The 18,440-nt window shown below is 37.6% G+C and overlaps 1 protein-coding gene across 2 annotated transcripts in view; it reads right to left on the reverse strand.

Annotated features, from left to right (window-relative positions):
• LOC115254042 (phosphatidylinositol transfer protein alpha isoform) overlaps positions 1-18,440 on the reverse strand; it is a 116,385-nt gene that overhangs the window by 43,134 nt on the left and 54,811 nt on the right. For both annotated transcript variants that reach the window (XM_029861013.2, XM_029861006.2), the window contains exon 2: positions 14,357-14,387. In XM_029861013.2, the coding sequence (XP_029716873.1) occupies positions 14,357-14,387 (31 nt within the window). The remainder of the gene's footprint in view (positions 1-14,356; positions 14,388-18,440) is intronic.

The following is an 18,440-nucleotide window of genomic DNA, read 5'->3' on the forward strand; positions in this document are numbered from 1 at the left end:
AAGTAGTTTTTCCAACTTAAAGAAATTATTTGCTTTTTGGTCGGCTGCATTGGCGAAGGCAAAGGGGGGCAAGAGGGGGCACTTGACCCCCCTAACTCTAAATTTCCGTTTAAATTTCACTAGATACGCCAAAAAATGTTTCAGAAAATTAACAAAATAAATAGGATCAATTTGGCGCCAGCAAATTTCACTAGATACGCCAAAAAATGTTTCAGGAAATTAATAAAATATATAGAATCAATTTGGCGCCAGCAAATTTCACTAGATACGCCAAAAAATGTTTCAGAAAATTAACAAAATAAATAGAATCATTTTGGCGTCAGCAAATTTCACTAGATACGCCAAAAAATGTTTCAGAAAATTAATAAAATATATAGAATCAATTTGGCGCCAGCAAATTTCACTAGATACACCAAAAAATGTTTCAGAAAAATTAATAAAATAGATAGAATCACTTGGGCGTCTGGAAGTTGAACTAGATTTGCCAAAGTAGTTTTTCCAACTTAAAGAAATTATTTGCTTTTTGGTCGGCTGCATTGGCGAAGGCAAAGGGGGGCAAGAGGGGGCACTTGACCCCCCTAACTCTAAATTTCCGTTTAAATTTCACTAGATACGCCAAAAAATGTTTCAGAAAATTAACAAAATAAATAGAATCAATTTGGCGCCAGCAAATTTCACTAGATACGCCAAAAAATGTTTCAGGAAATTAATAAAATATATAGAATCAATTTGGCGCCAGCAAATTTCACTAGATACGCCAAAAAATGTTTCAGAAAATTAACAAAATAAATAGAATCATTTTGGCGTCAGCAAATTTCACTAGATACGCCAAAAAATGTTTCAGAAAATTAATAAAATATATAGAATCAATTTGGCGCCAGCAAATTTCACTAGATACACCAAAAAATGTTTCAGAAAAATTAATAAAATAGATAGAATCACTTGGGCGTCTGGAAGTTGAACTAGATTTGCCAAAGTAGTTTTTCCAACTTAAAGAAATTATTTGCTTTTTGGTCGGCTATAAATAATAAATTATTTGCTTTTTGGTCGGCTGCATTGGCGAAGGCAAAGGGGGGCAAGAGGGGGCACTTGACCCCCCTAACTCTAAATTTCCGTTTAAATTTCACTAGATACGCCAAAAAATGTTTCAGAAAATTAACAAAATAAATAGAATCAATTTGGCGCCAGCAAATTTCACTAGATACGCCAAAAAATGTTTCAGGAAATTAATAAAATATATAGAATCAATTTGGCGCCAGCAAATTTCACTAGATACGCCAAAAAATGTTTCAGAAAATTAACAAAATAAATAGAATCATTTTGGCGTCAGCAAATTTCACTAGATACGCCAAAAAATGTTTCAGAAAATTAATAAAATATATAGAATCAATTTGGCGCCAGCAAATTTCACTAGATACACCAAAAAATGTTTCAGAAAAATTAATAAAATAGATAGAATCACTTGGGCGTCTGGAAGTTGAACTAGATTTGCCAAAGTAGTTTTTCCAACTTAAAGAAATTATTTGCTTTTTGGTCGGCGTAAACTTTCCACTGAAGAAGCTCTTTACGTTTAGCTGTGTGCCTCTGGTATCAATCGCTTTTCTCTCTAAAGAGTATACCGAGCAGCATGCTAGCAATCATTTACACACATTTGAAAACCTGATCGGTAAGCATAGCTGGCAAAGTATTTAAATACTGTGCAATCAATGTTCGTTATTCCATTTTTTAGATATTGTTAAATAATCCTTTAATTCCCAACAACAATACAATCAACATACATTTTTAGCACTCTAAAACTGTAAATTTTCAATATGATTTTAAAGACTTTAGTCGAATGCGCTTAGCGTGCGTGTACGCGTGAGAAGCAGGCGGGAAGTGAAAAATGGAAAGAAACGTTGACAACGCTGCTGCTGGTTCTAGACGTGTAGGGAACGTATGAGCGACAGAGTAAAGTGAAATGAATTCGAATGAACACTGCCATTCGGAGGCAAAAAAGTGAGAAAACTGTTGATTTGGGAACAGCATCCATCGTTCGCATGAATCGGGGAACCGGTGGCATGTAGTTTCGTAGAGTCGAGCAAGAGAGAGCTACGCAAGGCTGGCTCTCGCATGCTCTTGTTACATGGTTTCTGCCGGTGGATGGCTTGGAGTCGTCTTTCGTTCTTCATAAACCGGGAACGATGTTTGCACCTTGTGTGCAAGTTGTTATGGGGTATGTGCGGTGGGAGTTTTAAATTTACTTTATTCTATTGGTATATCTACTTAAAGATTATTTTACGAGTTTTATTCTCAGCCTATACCCGTTCCAAGAACAGGTCGAACATGTGGACGAGGCGCCTCTGGGACGAAGTACGCTTAGCCAAAGTACGTTAAGGCGAATGGGTTGCTAAGCTGAAGTTCATTAGGTCAGTAGGCCGACTTCTTAATTTTCTTCATAAACGATGATAAAATTTGTTTTCGAAGTCCTAGAAGATGTTTGAGTCCCTTGAGTATTTTACATTCCTTGAATCTAGGGAATTCAATGGATACTGGGATATACTTCCATGGTTTTACAATATTATTCATACTTTTCCCTTTCCTCACATAGATGATTAAGTGTAGAATAAGCATTTAAGTTAAAATACACGTTAATATAAACAAAAAAAAACATAGATGATTTCTTGATGTTGGTGTTATACTGTAACTGAAGTACTGATGATTAATTGATCACTCTGCTAACATTCCATCTGAAAATTTCCTCTCTTTTTATAACACGCAGTCGTTTTTAGTTGTAATATTGCATAGCTTATTGACGGTAGTAATTTATTAAACCACTGACTGTCCCATGACAAATTATCCTTCTTTAAGAAGTCGGCTATTCTTCTGAGTACTGGTTTATACAGGGTGTTAGGTTTGTGAGTGCAAACTTTTTAAAGGATGATAGAGGACCATAAATGGTGAAGAAAATTGTTCTACGCATATGGTCAAATCTCAACCGTTACGTAGTTATTGAACTTTCCATGTTTTTGATTATTATTGCCTTAACTGGCTATAACTTAAACATGGTCAAACTTATAGCAGTTTTCTTACCCTTATTGGAAAGATTAATGAATTTTCTATCAAATGGCATCTTTGAATCGATTAGTTTAGTTAAATAACTAAATTTTCCAGAGTAAATAGCTCAAAAGTAGTGTGTTTTAATTTGTTTTTGTCAATTATCTTTGAAAAATGCTTAATAAATTTAAATTCCTTCCTAGACAAAGTTGAGACCCCTGTTCTATTCTAAAATTCGTTCTTTGACTCCACACTTCTAGCTCTTAACGTTTTCTTGCAATTTTAATTTAAGGCGAAACTGGAAGTATTTCCTCATTTTTTTGGTTTTTGATTTTTTATTAAATAACGAAGCAATATTTTTAAAATCGGTTTTCGTGCACATGTAGAGTATGGATCAGGGTATCTTCTGAATTTTTTACGCTGTAGAAAATGTTTTTCGTTTTTGCAGGAACCATTTTTTAGTGATATTTTGTTCAAAAATGGTTTCTGCAAAAACGAAAAACATTTTCTCTCGCGTAAAAAAATCAGAAGATACCCTGATCCATACTCTACATGTCTACGAAAACCGATTTTGAAAATATCGCTTCGTTATTTAATAAAAAATCAAAAACCAATAAGTGAGGAAATGGATCCAGTTTCGCCTTAAATGTGCGGCACAGTGCTCAAAACGGTACTTACCTTGACAATTGCAAATTTATGAGCTGAAATGCGATGTTTAAATCGAAATTGCTAGAAAACGATACGAAATAGAAGTTTGATGTTATAGAACGAATTGTAGAGAGAAACAGGGGCCACAACTTTGCATAAGAAAGAATTTTAAATTATTACACATTTTTTCAAAGATAATTGACAAAAACAAATTAAAACACTCTACTTTTGAGCTGTTTACTCTGGAAAACTTAGTTATTTAACTAAACCAATCGATTCAAGATGCCATTTGATAGACAATCCAATAATCTTTCGAATAAGGGTCAAAAAACTTCGATAAGTTTGACCATTTTCAAGTTATAGTCAGTTAAGACAATAATAGTCAAAAACATGCAAAGTTCGATAACTACGTAACGGTCGAGATTTGACCATATGCGTGGAACTTTATTTTCTCCATTTATGGTCCTCTATCACTCTTTAAAAAGTTTGCACTCAGGAACCTGTATATGATCAAACTGTTTATTTTGCTTGGCTTTTAACTCAATCGTAATGATGCTCGTCCGGCGTAATGACACTTTCAGCCTAGTGAACTGCGGCCTAACGTACTTCGGCCTGACATACTTCTGCCTAAAGATCCAGCACCGTCTTTTTGGCAAGAGTGATAACCTTTAATTTAATAAAATTTTCCTTCTTTCAAACATAGGCTGTTCTTTCAAGTTGAACTGCTCAATTAATCATCAGTAATTTGACTACTGCTATATATATTAATATATTTTTTGTTTTTGTGACCATCTGTTCTAGTAGGTATCTATAGGCTTTATAGTAGAAATCTTCATAAAAAATGCTCCCTTACTGTTCTTTCAAAGTATGTTCTGTAGAAATGTCATTCTAAATGCTACTTCGGTCATGATTGATCCATTGATTTACAAAAGATCTGATCTGGTTGTCAAACAAATTGAGTTCCATTGACTTTTAAAGCCTGTTAATACACATCGAAATTGTGCTCATAGACTTCCTTCGCAAGCAAGAATACTTTAATACTTAAAGTTTAAGTTATCTGGATCATGTGTTTTACAATGACAATGAACTTTTGCAGATTACTACCATAATCACGATGACTCGTTTTAAAGGTATAATGCGTTTAAAGGGCGTTTTTATCGATTGAATTTTCAAAAATAAATAGAAAGAACAGCCTATGAATAAAATAAAGGAAAATTATGATGAGCGTGTTCTTAGTTGAGTGACATGTCATTTTCAATCAGTACAACAGAAAAGAACGACTCATATTTAAAAGAAAAGCAAACCTCATTGAATCATCATGAAGAACATTATATCTCGAAAAAAAAAAAACATGGTAGAAGGGAATGTACAACATTAATGAGATGTGAAAGTTTCCATGATCTTGAGATTTTTCTAAAGACTACACATCGGCACACTTTGTTCTAAGGCTAACTTTCCGCTACTTTGTTTCAATGACTAGTTCAGACAATGGAATTAATCAAGAAAATTATTAGAAACGGCAGCTATGTATATTATCGCTCAATTAAAAATTTGAAATTAGCAATAAACTTGATCAAAATCGCCTAACACTTTGTATGGGTGAAGCAATAAAAAATTAGGTTTTTGTTGAATAACTGGCAATTCTATGGCTATTTTTCAATAGTTTTTTGTGCAGATGATAAAAAGAAGGAACATCTCTCTGTTATAAAAGACTTTGATAGTTTTTAATATTATTTCTGTGAGATATTGGCTATTGCTATTTTTTTCCGTTTTAGTGCGCGTTAATATTTAGTCGATTAGAAACCAGTACTGAAAATAGTATAATACATATTTCGGGGAAACGGTTCGTTCGGGGAATCATTTTTCGGGGAAACAACTTTCGGGGAAATTTCATACAATCCTGGTTTTCGGAGAAATGTCGTACAATCCTTCCACAAATCATAGATGGCGTTGCCAAGAGGAGAATATCCATTGCCATTTCAGATTTCGCTACTATTTACAATAATATAGAAACAATCATCTCCACGCAACTGGCTATGTCCTTGCAAGAAACGAAAAAAAAACTGCTATGAATTACATAATATTCTTGAAAGACAATCTTAAATTCCAATAGAACTCATAAAGTGTATTCGAAGAATACTATTCGTAGAAAATGCCTCAACATGTCCAATTTCTTTGGGTGAAACGAAATACAGGGGATGGCCAAAATGTTTGGGACAGGCAACTTTTTTCTCACAAAAAGTTCAACATGCTGTAACTTTTCATAGAGTGCATCAAAAATTCTCAAATTTTGACTGTTTGTCAACCTATTATAAGTGTATCATTGGTACAAATTTGAGTTCGATTGGTTAATTTTTCGCGAAGCTAGAACCGTTCTCGTAAAACACTATTGTTTAGACAACTAATTTTTGAGCTGTTATATCTCGGAGACCAGTGAACCGAATTGAATGAAATTTTAAGCGATTATCAACAATATGTTATTTCTTGAAAATTACTCAAAACATTGCTACTTTTTAAACGTTGGAAAAAGCCCCCGTTGGAGCCCAAATTTATACCAATAATGCACTTATAATAGGTTGACAAACATTCAAAATTTTAGAATTTTTTATGCACTCTATGAAAAGTTACAGCATGTTGAACTTTTTTGTGAGAGAAAGAAAAGTTACCTATCCCAAGCATTTTGGCCACCCCCTGTATTTTACATAAATCCTTAATTTGAGATGTTAAACGATCAATTCAATAGCTTTAAACATAATCTTCATGCGTAAATTTGCCTGTGTTCAAAATCGCATATTGTGTCCTAGAAATTGAGATACAGCCAAAAATTGTGACGTGTTATGAAGCAAAGTGGTGTTTGATTTATGTTCAAAAATAGAAGAAGTATTAAGGGCAAAGAAAAAACAAACGGGATTTTTAAAGCGAACATTCAGTGCTTTGATATAAGAAATGTCTTTTTCTTGCATTTTACAACAACATTGAAAATTCTTTTACTTCTTCTTCTTGTCATAACGTCCCTCGCAGCCTATGATTATGGTATGAAGGAAAGCGAAACCTGTTGGCGCAGCTAGCTCTGTTTCTGCTACATCGCTTCAATTTTAAGTGATCTAAGCCGAAAACATCTCCTTCCCTGCGTTGATGAATTTCCTGGTAAAATTTATAAATGAGTCCCTGGCAGAATTTCTGCAAAAAATATCCGAGGAATTACAGGATTTATCCCTACCTGAAGGAATCCCGTAAGTAATTTCTGTTGAAACCTTCAGAGGAGTTCTTGGAGATATCCCTTGAGTGATTGCTGGAGTGATCCCTATCTCCAATCTATCACAAAAAAAAATCATGGGGGAATTCCTAGAAAAAAATCCTAGAGTAATTCTATTCTATTCTAGTGCTTGCACAGCCAGTATTGAAAAGCATTCTGGAAATATTAACGTTTCTTCTGATATTTTCTTGTCAGCATTACTATTCGCAGCATATCAAAGATGGTGCACAAATATTTAAATGGCCAGGCCCACTGTGCAGACTAAAGGGTTGGAAGATAATTTAAAAAAAATAAGTCAATGATCAGGTTATCTATCCACTTATGATATTGACAAACATTTTTGAATTGAATGAAGAAAGAAACGGGGACAACCGTACCAACCGTTTCGTTTTAAGTCATTACTCGCTCTCTGAAATGATCGTCTGGTTCTGGGACTTGGAGACCTGCCATATTAACCGAACCCACTCGTTGGAAGAAACAGCCAGGGAAGAATTTTTCAATATTAAAACAATGACTTGGGACGAAGAAGGCCGGTTCGTGGTGAGCCAGCCAAAGAAGGAACACATGCTGGAGCGCTTAAGAGAGTCCCGCGTAATAGCCATGAAGCGGTTGAACCTGAACGCCGAATGCAAGGAGTCCTACGAAGAGTTTATCCATGAGTATATCCTGTTGGGCTACATGGGAGAAGTCGGCGGAGAGTAAACCATCGGAGATCCGGTGTACTATTGTGGTATGACCCATATTTAATTTGGTGCTAATCGATTGTCCTGTCACAATTAGATCACCGTGCTGGGATTACTTTGCCAAATTCCCAAGGGCTCCAATAACCCTTTTCCAAGTATTGACAACCACTGATTGGACAGCACTCCACAACTGTAGAGTGAATGTTCAGCGGTTTCGTATTCAATAACGACACTCAGATGATTGGATTTTTCCAATCTTGTTTAGATAGTACCTACTGGGGCAGTGAGCGGTCATCAGTCCCTTTATTATCTTCAGGTCTCTCTTGTTCAAATTTAGTATAGTCCTGGCTTTTGCTGCACTAGGCCTTACAAATTCTTGTGCTTGTCTGGATGTATCCGTGGCATTCCAATTGGATTCTATCATAGACATTTCCCATGTTGTTTGTTTCGTCCTAAGGGTATACCCAGGAAGATCTATATTTACAGCGCACCGTCCCCAAAGCACGACAGCTGATGAATGAGATTATCGAGCTGACAAACACAAATGGTTTAACCCTGCGAAAGTGGAACTCAAACTCAACGAAACTGCTTTTCACCTTGTCGGAGCGTAGATGCGTAGACGAGCGGTCAGTTCTGAATGTGGACTCCTTAAGCGCAACGGTCAAGACTCTGGGGCTGCGTTGAGATATCCAGTCCGACGATTTTTGCTGACTTTCTTCGAGTGGAAATCCAATTCCTCCTCCATAACGAAGCGTAGTTTTCAGCCCGACGCTGCTTGCTTCTCTGATCAACTGGGCCTGGTTGGACCAGCTGTAGTCCAAGTTTCTCATCGTAATAGGCTGTTTTACCTCACGCAAATCTGTCCGGAAAAAGCCTACTTTCCCACACCAAATTAACAGTGCTGTAATGGTTTATTACAGCACTGATTTGCGTTGCGTAATGAACCATTACAGCACTGTTTTCATCTTTGATCAACTTCTTGATGCTTTCTGGACGCAGTTTTGAAAATTTATGACAAGTGCACAGTAAAACCTGCTATGATCAGATTTTCTTAAACATGGCTATGAGCATCAGTATGCAGTTTAATGAAAAAGTTTTGTAAAAACTATCCTCAAGCGGTAATTTGTGAACTTGCAAAAAACGTTGTACGCAACTCGGTGCAGAACTCGATTTTTACAGCACTCGTCTTAATTATCCAACTCGGCAAGCCTCGTTGGATAAATGTACGACTCGTGCTGTAAAAATCGTCATTCTGCACCTTGTTGCGTAAACTACTAGTACGCAACTCGGTGCAGAACTCGATTTTTACAGCACTCGTCGTAATTATCCAACTCGGCAAGCCTCGTTGGATAAGTGTACGACTCGTGCTGTAAAAATCTTCATTCTGCACCTTGTTGCGTAAACTACTATTATCCAACGGCTCTGGCTGCTAAAATGCAACTGAGATGATCCTCTCGACGAGTCTCTGCAGGAGACGTGGAAAGAATACAAGCTGAACATGGACATTTTGTGGTCTCGATTATGCGTTGGGTTGGCGTCTGTAATGACTGTACAGCAGTTGAGCTCCACAGCTTCTAAGCTGCGTACGCACCTCCAAATCACGAGTGGCACCTTTAGAAAACCTCCAAAGGAAAAAGAAGAAGATAAGCATCCCCCGTCTCGAGCTGTCCTCTTGCATAGTCTAGACCTGTACGAGAAGTACAATCAGGTCCATTCAAACATTCCAGCCAGGGTGTCTACTCAATTATGAAAATGAAATTCCCTGATATTTCCAGGATTTTTCCAGGTTTTTGAAAATAATTCCAGGTTCAAGAAACATGAACAAATCGACTAAACTAAACATGATTTCAGATTTCTAGAAATTCGTGGAAACGCAACTTTTTGGGAAATTTCTAGTTCAAACTATATTGACGTTCAAGGACAACATCCCATCAGCATTTAGGATGGAAGCACGAGATGATTTCCTAATGGAATTCTTAAAACAATCCTGGCGATACTTAAGGAGAATTTTCTGCATAATTTGATGAAAATTTTGTTTAGCAAGGAAAACAACAAGAAATTACACTTTATTTTATAAAAGTCAAGCTTGGCCGTTCCAGCAGATAATCTTCAGAGCAGTTCCTGAGCAAACTTTCTTAAATATTGTCAGAAATTTAAAAGATTGCAGCTAACGCTTTTGAACATATCCAAGAAAACTGCACGCATAGCTTCAGTTATTGCGCACGAATACCTTCGTTGATTTCGCAAAGGAATCGCTCAAGTATGTTTTTCCAGGAATTATAATTTCGCTACACAGATCGAAAAAAGAGTGTAAAATTCTGTGACATATGATGCACATGATTGGAGCGTGGGATACCATAGAAGTTTACATGACATATCATGTAAAAGTCATAAAATATTATGTAAACTTCCATTATATATCATGTAATTCAGCATGACTCTGTGTGTTTACATGACATATAACACAAATTTACATGATATATCATGTAAACCATCATAACACTAATCTTACATGACTTAACTGAAGTTTACATGACGTGTAAATCTCATTATTTTTATCTGTGTAGATTCTTCTCTCTCTCTCTTCATGGCGTAACGTCCTCACTGGGACAAAGCCTGCTTCTCAGCTTAGTGTTCTATGAGCACTTCCACAGTTACTAACTGAGAGCTTCCTCTGCCAATGACCATTTTGCATGCGTATATCGTGTGGCAGGCATGAAGATACTCTATGCCCAAGGAAGTCAAGGAAATTTCCTTTACGAAAAGATCCTGGACCGACCGGGAATCGAACCCGTCACCCTCAGCATGGTCATGCTGAATACCCGTGCGTTTACCGCCTCGGCTATATGGGCCCTGTGTAGATTCTTATCCCCAGCGATTTCTCCTTTTATAGAAATTGCTAGCAAAAATGTTAGATACAGTGTCGGACAAAACAATAAGACCACCAGCCATTTTTCATACAAAATGGCCAAGTTTGACGATGTGATGCTCGGTTTCTAGTAAACCAATTTGGCTGAAATTTTGACAGTCGGCATGGAGTTACGTGAATTTTGATTTGTATTTAATTGAGTGAGTTCTGCTCACTACATCAAAAGTTACCGATATACGAAACGACTAAATAATAGGACCACTTTCAGATCGCCATAATCAAATGATATATGAGAGTATCTGATACTTGATGGTTGATGAACAAGTTCTAAGATTCAGGATGCCATTTAAACATGAGGACATTTTTATTGAATTGACCACAAATATCCTACATAAAAATTTGGTGTCAGAATTTTGTCGCACCGTATATCTGTAACTTTGGAAGTAGTGCATAGAACTCAATCAATTTGATACAAATCAAAATTCCCATAAATCCGTGTCGGCTGCCAAAATTTCAGCCAAATCGGTATACTAGCAACCGAGTACCACATCGTCAAACTTGGCCATTTTGTATGAAATAGGACCGGTGGTCTTATTGTTTTGTCCGACACTGTATGTTTATAGAACTTCAGTCAGAAAATCCTTTCAGAGTTTCAAAAGAATTGACTTCAATTAATACTGCCAGTTACACTCGAAAATTTAAAAAATGACATTAATTCAGAGGAATTCTGAATTCTTTCAGAATAGTTGGGTTTCGTGGCCGTGCGGCTAGAGGCGTCAGTCATCTAGGCGTTTCGTAAGCCTCGTAGTGTGTTGGTTCGATTCCCGCTCCAATCGGGTAAAGCTTTTCGTCAAACGGGGAAAAAATATACAGAAAAATGTTGTAAATCAATAGTTTTTGTCGTAATAGTTTCACTCTTAAAACAAGTAATTGGCAATTAGAATATACTAATAAGTTGATGACAACCATGTTCTAAAACTATTGCATAATGTCCATCGAAAATAGTTTCTCTCGAGTTCGTTAAAATATGTGGAGCTCATGGGAAAGAGAGAAACATTGTTTAGAATAATTTATGAGTTGCTCTAAAAACGTTTCAGAAATGATCAGAAAAATATTTAAAACTTATTCCACAAGTCATCTAGTTAATTTCGCTACAAATAGATAGCATCGAATCCGCCAGAAGTTTCAATTGATCAATCATATTCTGCGGGAGTTTCAGGAACTACGATTAAAATATATCTTTAAGTTCCTTCAGGTATTTCCCAACATCTACAGGCGATTGCGAATTTGTTAGGCAAACCTCAATAAATTTTTCTCTAGATGGAAATGAACAAAAAGAGCTTATACAATTTAAGTCACTATGCCAATATTTAGCGCTGCAATAGATTAAAGAATTTAAGATTTGAGAATTCAAAATCCTTACAATAAAAGCATGTCGACTCAGTTTCCCGAAATAGGTATAACAATAGGAGATTGCTGTCGAAAAAGTACAAGTTAGTTTCAACGTCAATTGACCCTTAAGGGTAATGAATATGTGATAAATAATATTTAACAAGCGGGTAGTTAATAGCGGCGCAGCCGAAATTTTTATTCGCTTTGAAGCATTTCTAACTGAAAGTTTGTATTGAAATGGCAAACACAGAAATTCCCTGATTGTCACCAAAATTCCCTGAGAATTCCAGGATTTTTCCAGGTCGAGTAAAATTCCCTGATAATTCCAGGTTTTCCAGGTTTTTCCAGGTAGTAGACACCCTGCATTCCAGCGTACTTCTGGACAGACTCGATCAAGTGCTGGTTGAATTCGCTACCATCTCGGTGGCAAAACTTCGTAGCAAACCGCGTATAGGAGATTCAGCATTTCACCAAAGATGGAGTTTGGAGTCTTGTTCCGGGCACCTAGAACCCGGTCGATCTTTAGTGCCAAACGCTTTGGTTCGCAGGCCCGCAATGGCTGGGTCAAGATGAACAGTTTTGGCCTCACGCAGACGATGCCCTCAACGCCGAATTGGATTCGGCCATGCAAGAAGAATGATTAATACCTGCCTTCCCGGCTCAAGCAGTGCTTCCGAATGAAATCTTCGGAGATCGTTCGTCTGCTTCAATAATGTCACAACTCACAAAAACGCAATCGACCTTCCAGGAATACTGATTCCCTGGTACTCGATGAACGAGAACAGGCAACTATTGCCTTAGTTCGCTTGTCCCATTTAGAATGCTATACGCAGGAGCTGAATTAGTTGGCCAAAAAGGGATCTGACCACGACTCGTCCAATATCGTCCGATCACAAGTATCGTGCACACCACAAGCACCCTCTCGCAACGATGTTCGTGCGGCATTTCCGATCAACAACTGCTAATCTCTGCGGTTGGCAGAAAGTTTTGGCCTGTTCACATACAAAGTTCGACCAGGAAGGTGATCCACGGTTGCAAGCCAAGGTTTTGGACCAATTGATGACTGATCTTCCGTCGGCTGGAGTCAACCCCGCACCACCATTCATGAACATCGGCGTGGATTATTGCGGTACATTCCAGGTCAACTACCGAAATCGTCGAGGGAGTCCAGTGAAGTGCTACGTAGCGATTTTTATCTGCCTAGTAGTTAAGGCCGTCCTGGTCCTGGACCTGGTAATGGATCTAACCACTCAAGCGTTACTAGCAGCTATGACATGGTTCGCAGCTCGTCTTGGTAAGCCCCATTGATAATCTGCGGAAGTTAACCGAACTACATCGACCCTCACACGACCAGAAGTTCCAAGAGAAACTGATCAAGGACATCAGTTCCGAAAGCATCAAGTTCCGAGTCATCCCTCCATACGCACGCCCAACTTCGGCGGCCTCAAGGAGGCGCAGGTCAAGTATTTTTAAGGGACACTTCAAGAAGGCTGTCGGAACAAAGGTGTTGAAGGTGGGCGAAATGTTGGCTGCACTGGTGCAGATCGAAGCGCTCTTCAATTCCGGTCCGCTTCTGAAGTGGCTTTTAGGCAGGATCGTTAACATCTTTCAAGGGTCAGACGGCAATATCCGTGTCGCGGTCCGCACTAAAGACTTCGGTTGAGGAATCTCGAAAGTTTGTCCTCTTCCTACATAAGTAAGTCACTCGCAGAGTGCACACTGGTGTTACGGCATCATCCAAGTTTTTAATCATCTCAAAAAAAGCCATCAAGATCAAGTTGGTATCGTCTGTGCATGTCCCGTGTATGTCATTTGAAATGATGAAGGTCTCGGTGCACAGGGCGTCGGTGACCATAAGATCACTGCAAGATTCAAGCAAATTGTTGCATATCGTTGGTAGGACCACAGCGCTCATTAAGGTGTCTCATCCGGAGGAATCTATGGCAACCCTCCTAACAGCCGTCGTCAACCGTTTGGCAGTGAGCTTGGTCAGCTCGCGTTGACGATCACTGCATCGATGATACGAAGAAGCCATTCCCGCTGTGCACGACATCCCTGGAGTACGCCCCACACACACAGGAAGCGCACGTGAGCCCGAGTGATCTCTTTAGATAACTTTCTTCTTCACCATAACTAATGAGAAGAGCGAAGTTCACCATAAGCTACGGTGAAGAGGAAAGTGATCTAAAGAGATCAGAACCAGCGATTCACAATCTCGAACCGAACAGTCATCTAGCGGCAAAATTGCGTACCAAACTGATTCACTTTCTGAAGCAAACGACATTCTGAATTCTTTTTGGGGGTGATGCAATATTCAAATAAGTGTTGCAATACTTTTCCAAGCGAGTCCGTACTTATGTATAGATTTTGGTCACGGTCGCCATATGGTATGGTGGAACAACCAGCGGAGAATCGAACTTTGAAGCATTTATGATGCTTTTCATTGTACCAGAATCAACTGAACAATCAACTTACCTCTTCTACCGTCAGGGGCAACGTCACTCGACTGGAAAGAAAGAAAAAAAAAATAACATAAGTCTTTGTTACTAATTTCATTCATACTATACGTAATTTGTAACTAGAGGTTAATCTTTGTTGTAAAGTGTAGTCCATCTATCCATGTATATTATTCGACAAACACTAATAACATTTTCAATAAACATTGGTACAGCTAAACACATCAGTACAATTGATCACTCAAGTAACATTTCAACAACCTTGTAGTTTTGAGATTTTGAAAGCTGTTTTAAAACTTCAATTATAATAATGAGTACATTTGATCTAAAATATAGCTTCGCTACTTTACTAAGAGCCTCATGAACCTAAACAAAATACTAATCGATCCTCAAACAGTTCGATTGTAACAAACCCATCCAGAACATCAATCTAAGCTGCGTCAACGGAAATACATTTTTCATAACGATTTTCTTTTCACCTTCAGTCAGGCGAAATCCAATGCGAAACGATGACCACAATAATGTTCGTTATTATTATCATAACGATGCTAATAATAGCAAACGAAAGAAATTCTGGAACTCCCTCAGTGATGACGACAGCGTCTTTTGTCTTGTTCTCCGTTTAATTTCGCTTCGTAAGCAAAATAGAACCGAATCGAATAGGTACATAACGAGTGTCCGATTACAGACACAGGCACTGACTGTTGTCTATAGTTGGTGTCCTGATGGTGACACTATATGCACCTACTTGCTTGTTTAGAAACAAAATTGATAACGTTGCACTAATGATAGCAGTGCAGTTAGTTCGGTTCCCTTTTTCTTCGGTCGGTCGGTCGATCGGGCTGGCTAGTCATCCAACAAATGGGACTAACATGCATGCGGGTGTTGTTATCAAACTGTTTACAACACCGATAGATACTGCTGGTGTGCATTATTGCTAGCTATTTAGGCGAGGTTCTATGTTGATTGTTTGAAAAGCACCCACCGATTTGTATGCACTGGGAAGTAAACTAATGAACAGCTGTTTGTACTCTCTGGGAGTGTGCATTACAGTGGATCAAAGGTCGTTCTATATTGTCGTAATATGATGTAATGACGTGATAGTCACTGGAATGTTAAGTATATTGGTCGTTTTCATAAATTGGTGTATAAAATTATTAGTTTTAATTGTGTATGTGATGGAATTGAATGTGATAGTTTTGATAGAACTCAACTTCATTCGACAAAACCACACTGGACGAATGTGCAATAATTTGTAAGAATTGTTATAACTCATTATGCAAAACTGTCAATAAACAAACAAAAAACAATTTTAAACTCCCTGAGGAAGATTCTCAAACGTGACCGAAACGTCGGTCAAAATTTATAGCAGTTTTTGCTAATTGTCAAGAGAAGGCCATCTAAAATAGCCGCCAATAGGCATAAAATCATTTTCGCCATATTTAAATATGTTTTCGAACAAACTAATAATCAGTGACTTACGCTCATTCCCAACAAACAGAAACGATGCCTTGCATGCCTAAAGAACAATCATATCTACACAGGATGTGATGGTAAACCTCACTTCTCCGATTACCTTACTAATTACGTGGGAAATTATTAAAATCAGTACATACACACCATCAAAACAACCCAGCCCCATCCCCTATAACTTGCGTCCAAAATGCGTTCCTCGACCGTCGTCGTCAGCGGCATATGCGCTGCTTATAAACAAAACTTTCCACCTCCCTATCCTGATGAATGGGTAATCAGATAGCGAACAATAAAAAAACCGCGGCTTGTTCATCTACATTATATCGGTGTGGCTGGTGTCTAACCGATGATGCCCCGATGGAAATGGATGACACAGCCCCAACTGGGTTGGGGGTGAAGAGGGATGTGAAACAATATCTTTCAGAATGTGATGTGTGTGCGCAACACAGTGTCGCTCAGAAGTAATTTCACAAATTGTCAGCAAAGACATCCCATTGCAAATTTAGAATGAAGAAATAGTACCAAGAGTCACCAAGTGAGGTCGATGCACGAGTATGGATCAGAACGACATGCGAAGGTTTTATCAAGCTTTTAAAGATATGTAACGATAAACTGCGCCTTTTTTGCAACGACAATGATGTACCTAAATTTGCACATAGATAAACCAATGGCGTGTGAAGTTTGCAACGATAGATAAGGCATACCTTAGTGGACCCTCGATTATATAGACTCTCGATTTTATGTGGGTTTTACCTTTATTTTATGTAGATTTTTTTATGGTAAAATTTTTAATATCCAAACAGTTTAAAACTTGCAGTTTGTATTATAGCTTAACACTTCATATCAACATATTGATTTGTGGAGCACATATTATAGTGCCAAAACATATTCGGCATTTTAAGCAGTTTTGTCCTCTTCATCACCTATTAAACTAAAAATTTGCCCCAAATTTTTCTCAATCAAGCTGAATTTTTCGACCAAGTTTCAAGAATTTTGGCCGACAAAATCCCCTCATGACGAAGAGAACAAACCTGCCGATAATACCCTTGGTAATTCCTTTGGAAATTTCTAGGAACTTTTACTAAGTATTCCTCCAGACATTCTTCCAGGGATTCCTTTAAAAATATGTTAATGAATTCCCCTGGAATTCTTTCAGAACGTCCTCCATGAATTTTGGTAAGAGATTTCTCTTGCAATTTTTCTAAATATTTATTAATAAATCCTTGTAGGAATTCTGAGGGAGAGTTTTCAGCAATTTCTGTAGCAACTCTCTCTAGAACTATTTCAGGTTGTCAGTAAGAGATCACCTTAAACATTTTTCCATGGATTTTTTGTTATTCTCAGAATTTTCAGAGAATTTTCAGCGGTTTCGAATATTTCTCCACAGATGTTTACAGAATTATTTTATGGAACATCGTAAACCATGTCGGAATTACTCTACGCGGAACACTTCATATCAACATATTGTTTTGTGAAGCACATATAATAGTGCCAAAGCATACCTTATGACATACTTAGTTTTATGTATTTACCTAAATCTCACACTTCCCTATCTGACTTCAGTTTTAATAAATCTAGACTAACATTTAGAAAGGGTGTAGCAACCATTGCGAATTTCTGCTACTTTCGCGATATTTTTCCAAAGTACGAGAGACGATAAAAGCTGAGGCGTGCAATGGTTCGCTCCGCCCTTTTCACATGTTGGTCTAGAAATATCTCTCGCTTTGTCAATGGTCACGATGAGCGGAGTATATGGGGTGATTCTCTGGCGATATTTTACAGATCCCTTAGCAATGACAACATTTTTGGCGGATGCATACAAACTGCCCATTCGCCAGACTTTTCTTCAAAGCTTTCTAACAAACTTCTTTCAGCATTTCTTATGACATCCTCACCGAGAATTGTAAATATCAGGAATAATATTTTTGGTAGATGCCTTATATAGGGGATAGACAAAATGATCGGAACAGGCAATTTTTTCCCTCCTCATAAAAAAATATTCAAATGGCTATAACTTTTCTAAAAGTGCATCAAATATTCTCAAATTTTTACTGTAAGTGGATCAACTAGTTGTGTATCAGTGGACAAAATTTGGAAAAAAAAACTGTCATAAATGGTCAAAATTTCATTGCATTCGGTACATTGAATCCGGAGATATAACAGCTCAAAGTTGGCTATCGGATTAATATACCTTTTTCTAGAATCTTTATAACTTCGACAGAATAGCCCGATCTTTTCTAAATTTTGTCCACTGTTACACAACTAGTTGATCAACTTACAGTGAAAATTTGAGAATATTTGGTGCACTTTTCGAAAAGTTACAGCTATATGAATATTTTTTTGAGAAGGGGAAAAAACTGCCTGTCCCGATCATTTTGTCTATCCCCTGTACTTTCTTACTATCTTGACGTGTACTGAGCTGATTGAATTTCAAAATTTGTAGAAAATTCCATAAAAAGATCATTGTACGGCTTCGGCAGATTACTGACAAGATGTATGATAAATAATTTCTAGTGCTGTCATGTTAAGGTCATTTCAGCGCCCTTTCACTGATACATTCCCATAGATGGATTTCTGGAGGCATCTCTGAAAGCATCACTTGAGAAATTCCTGTTGGAACTACTAGAACA

The sequence above is a fragment of the Aedes albopictus genome, chromosome 3, assembly GCF_035046485.1.
Source record: "Aedes albopictus strain Foshan chromosome 3, AalbF5, whole genome shotgun sequence".
Classification (NCBI taxonomy): Eukaryota; Metazoa; Arthropoda; class Insecta; order Diptera; family Culicidae; genus Aedes; species Aedes albopictus.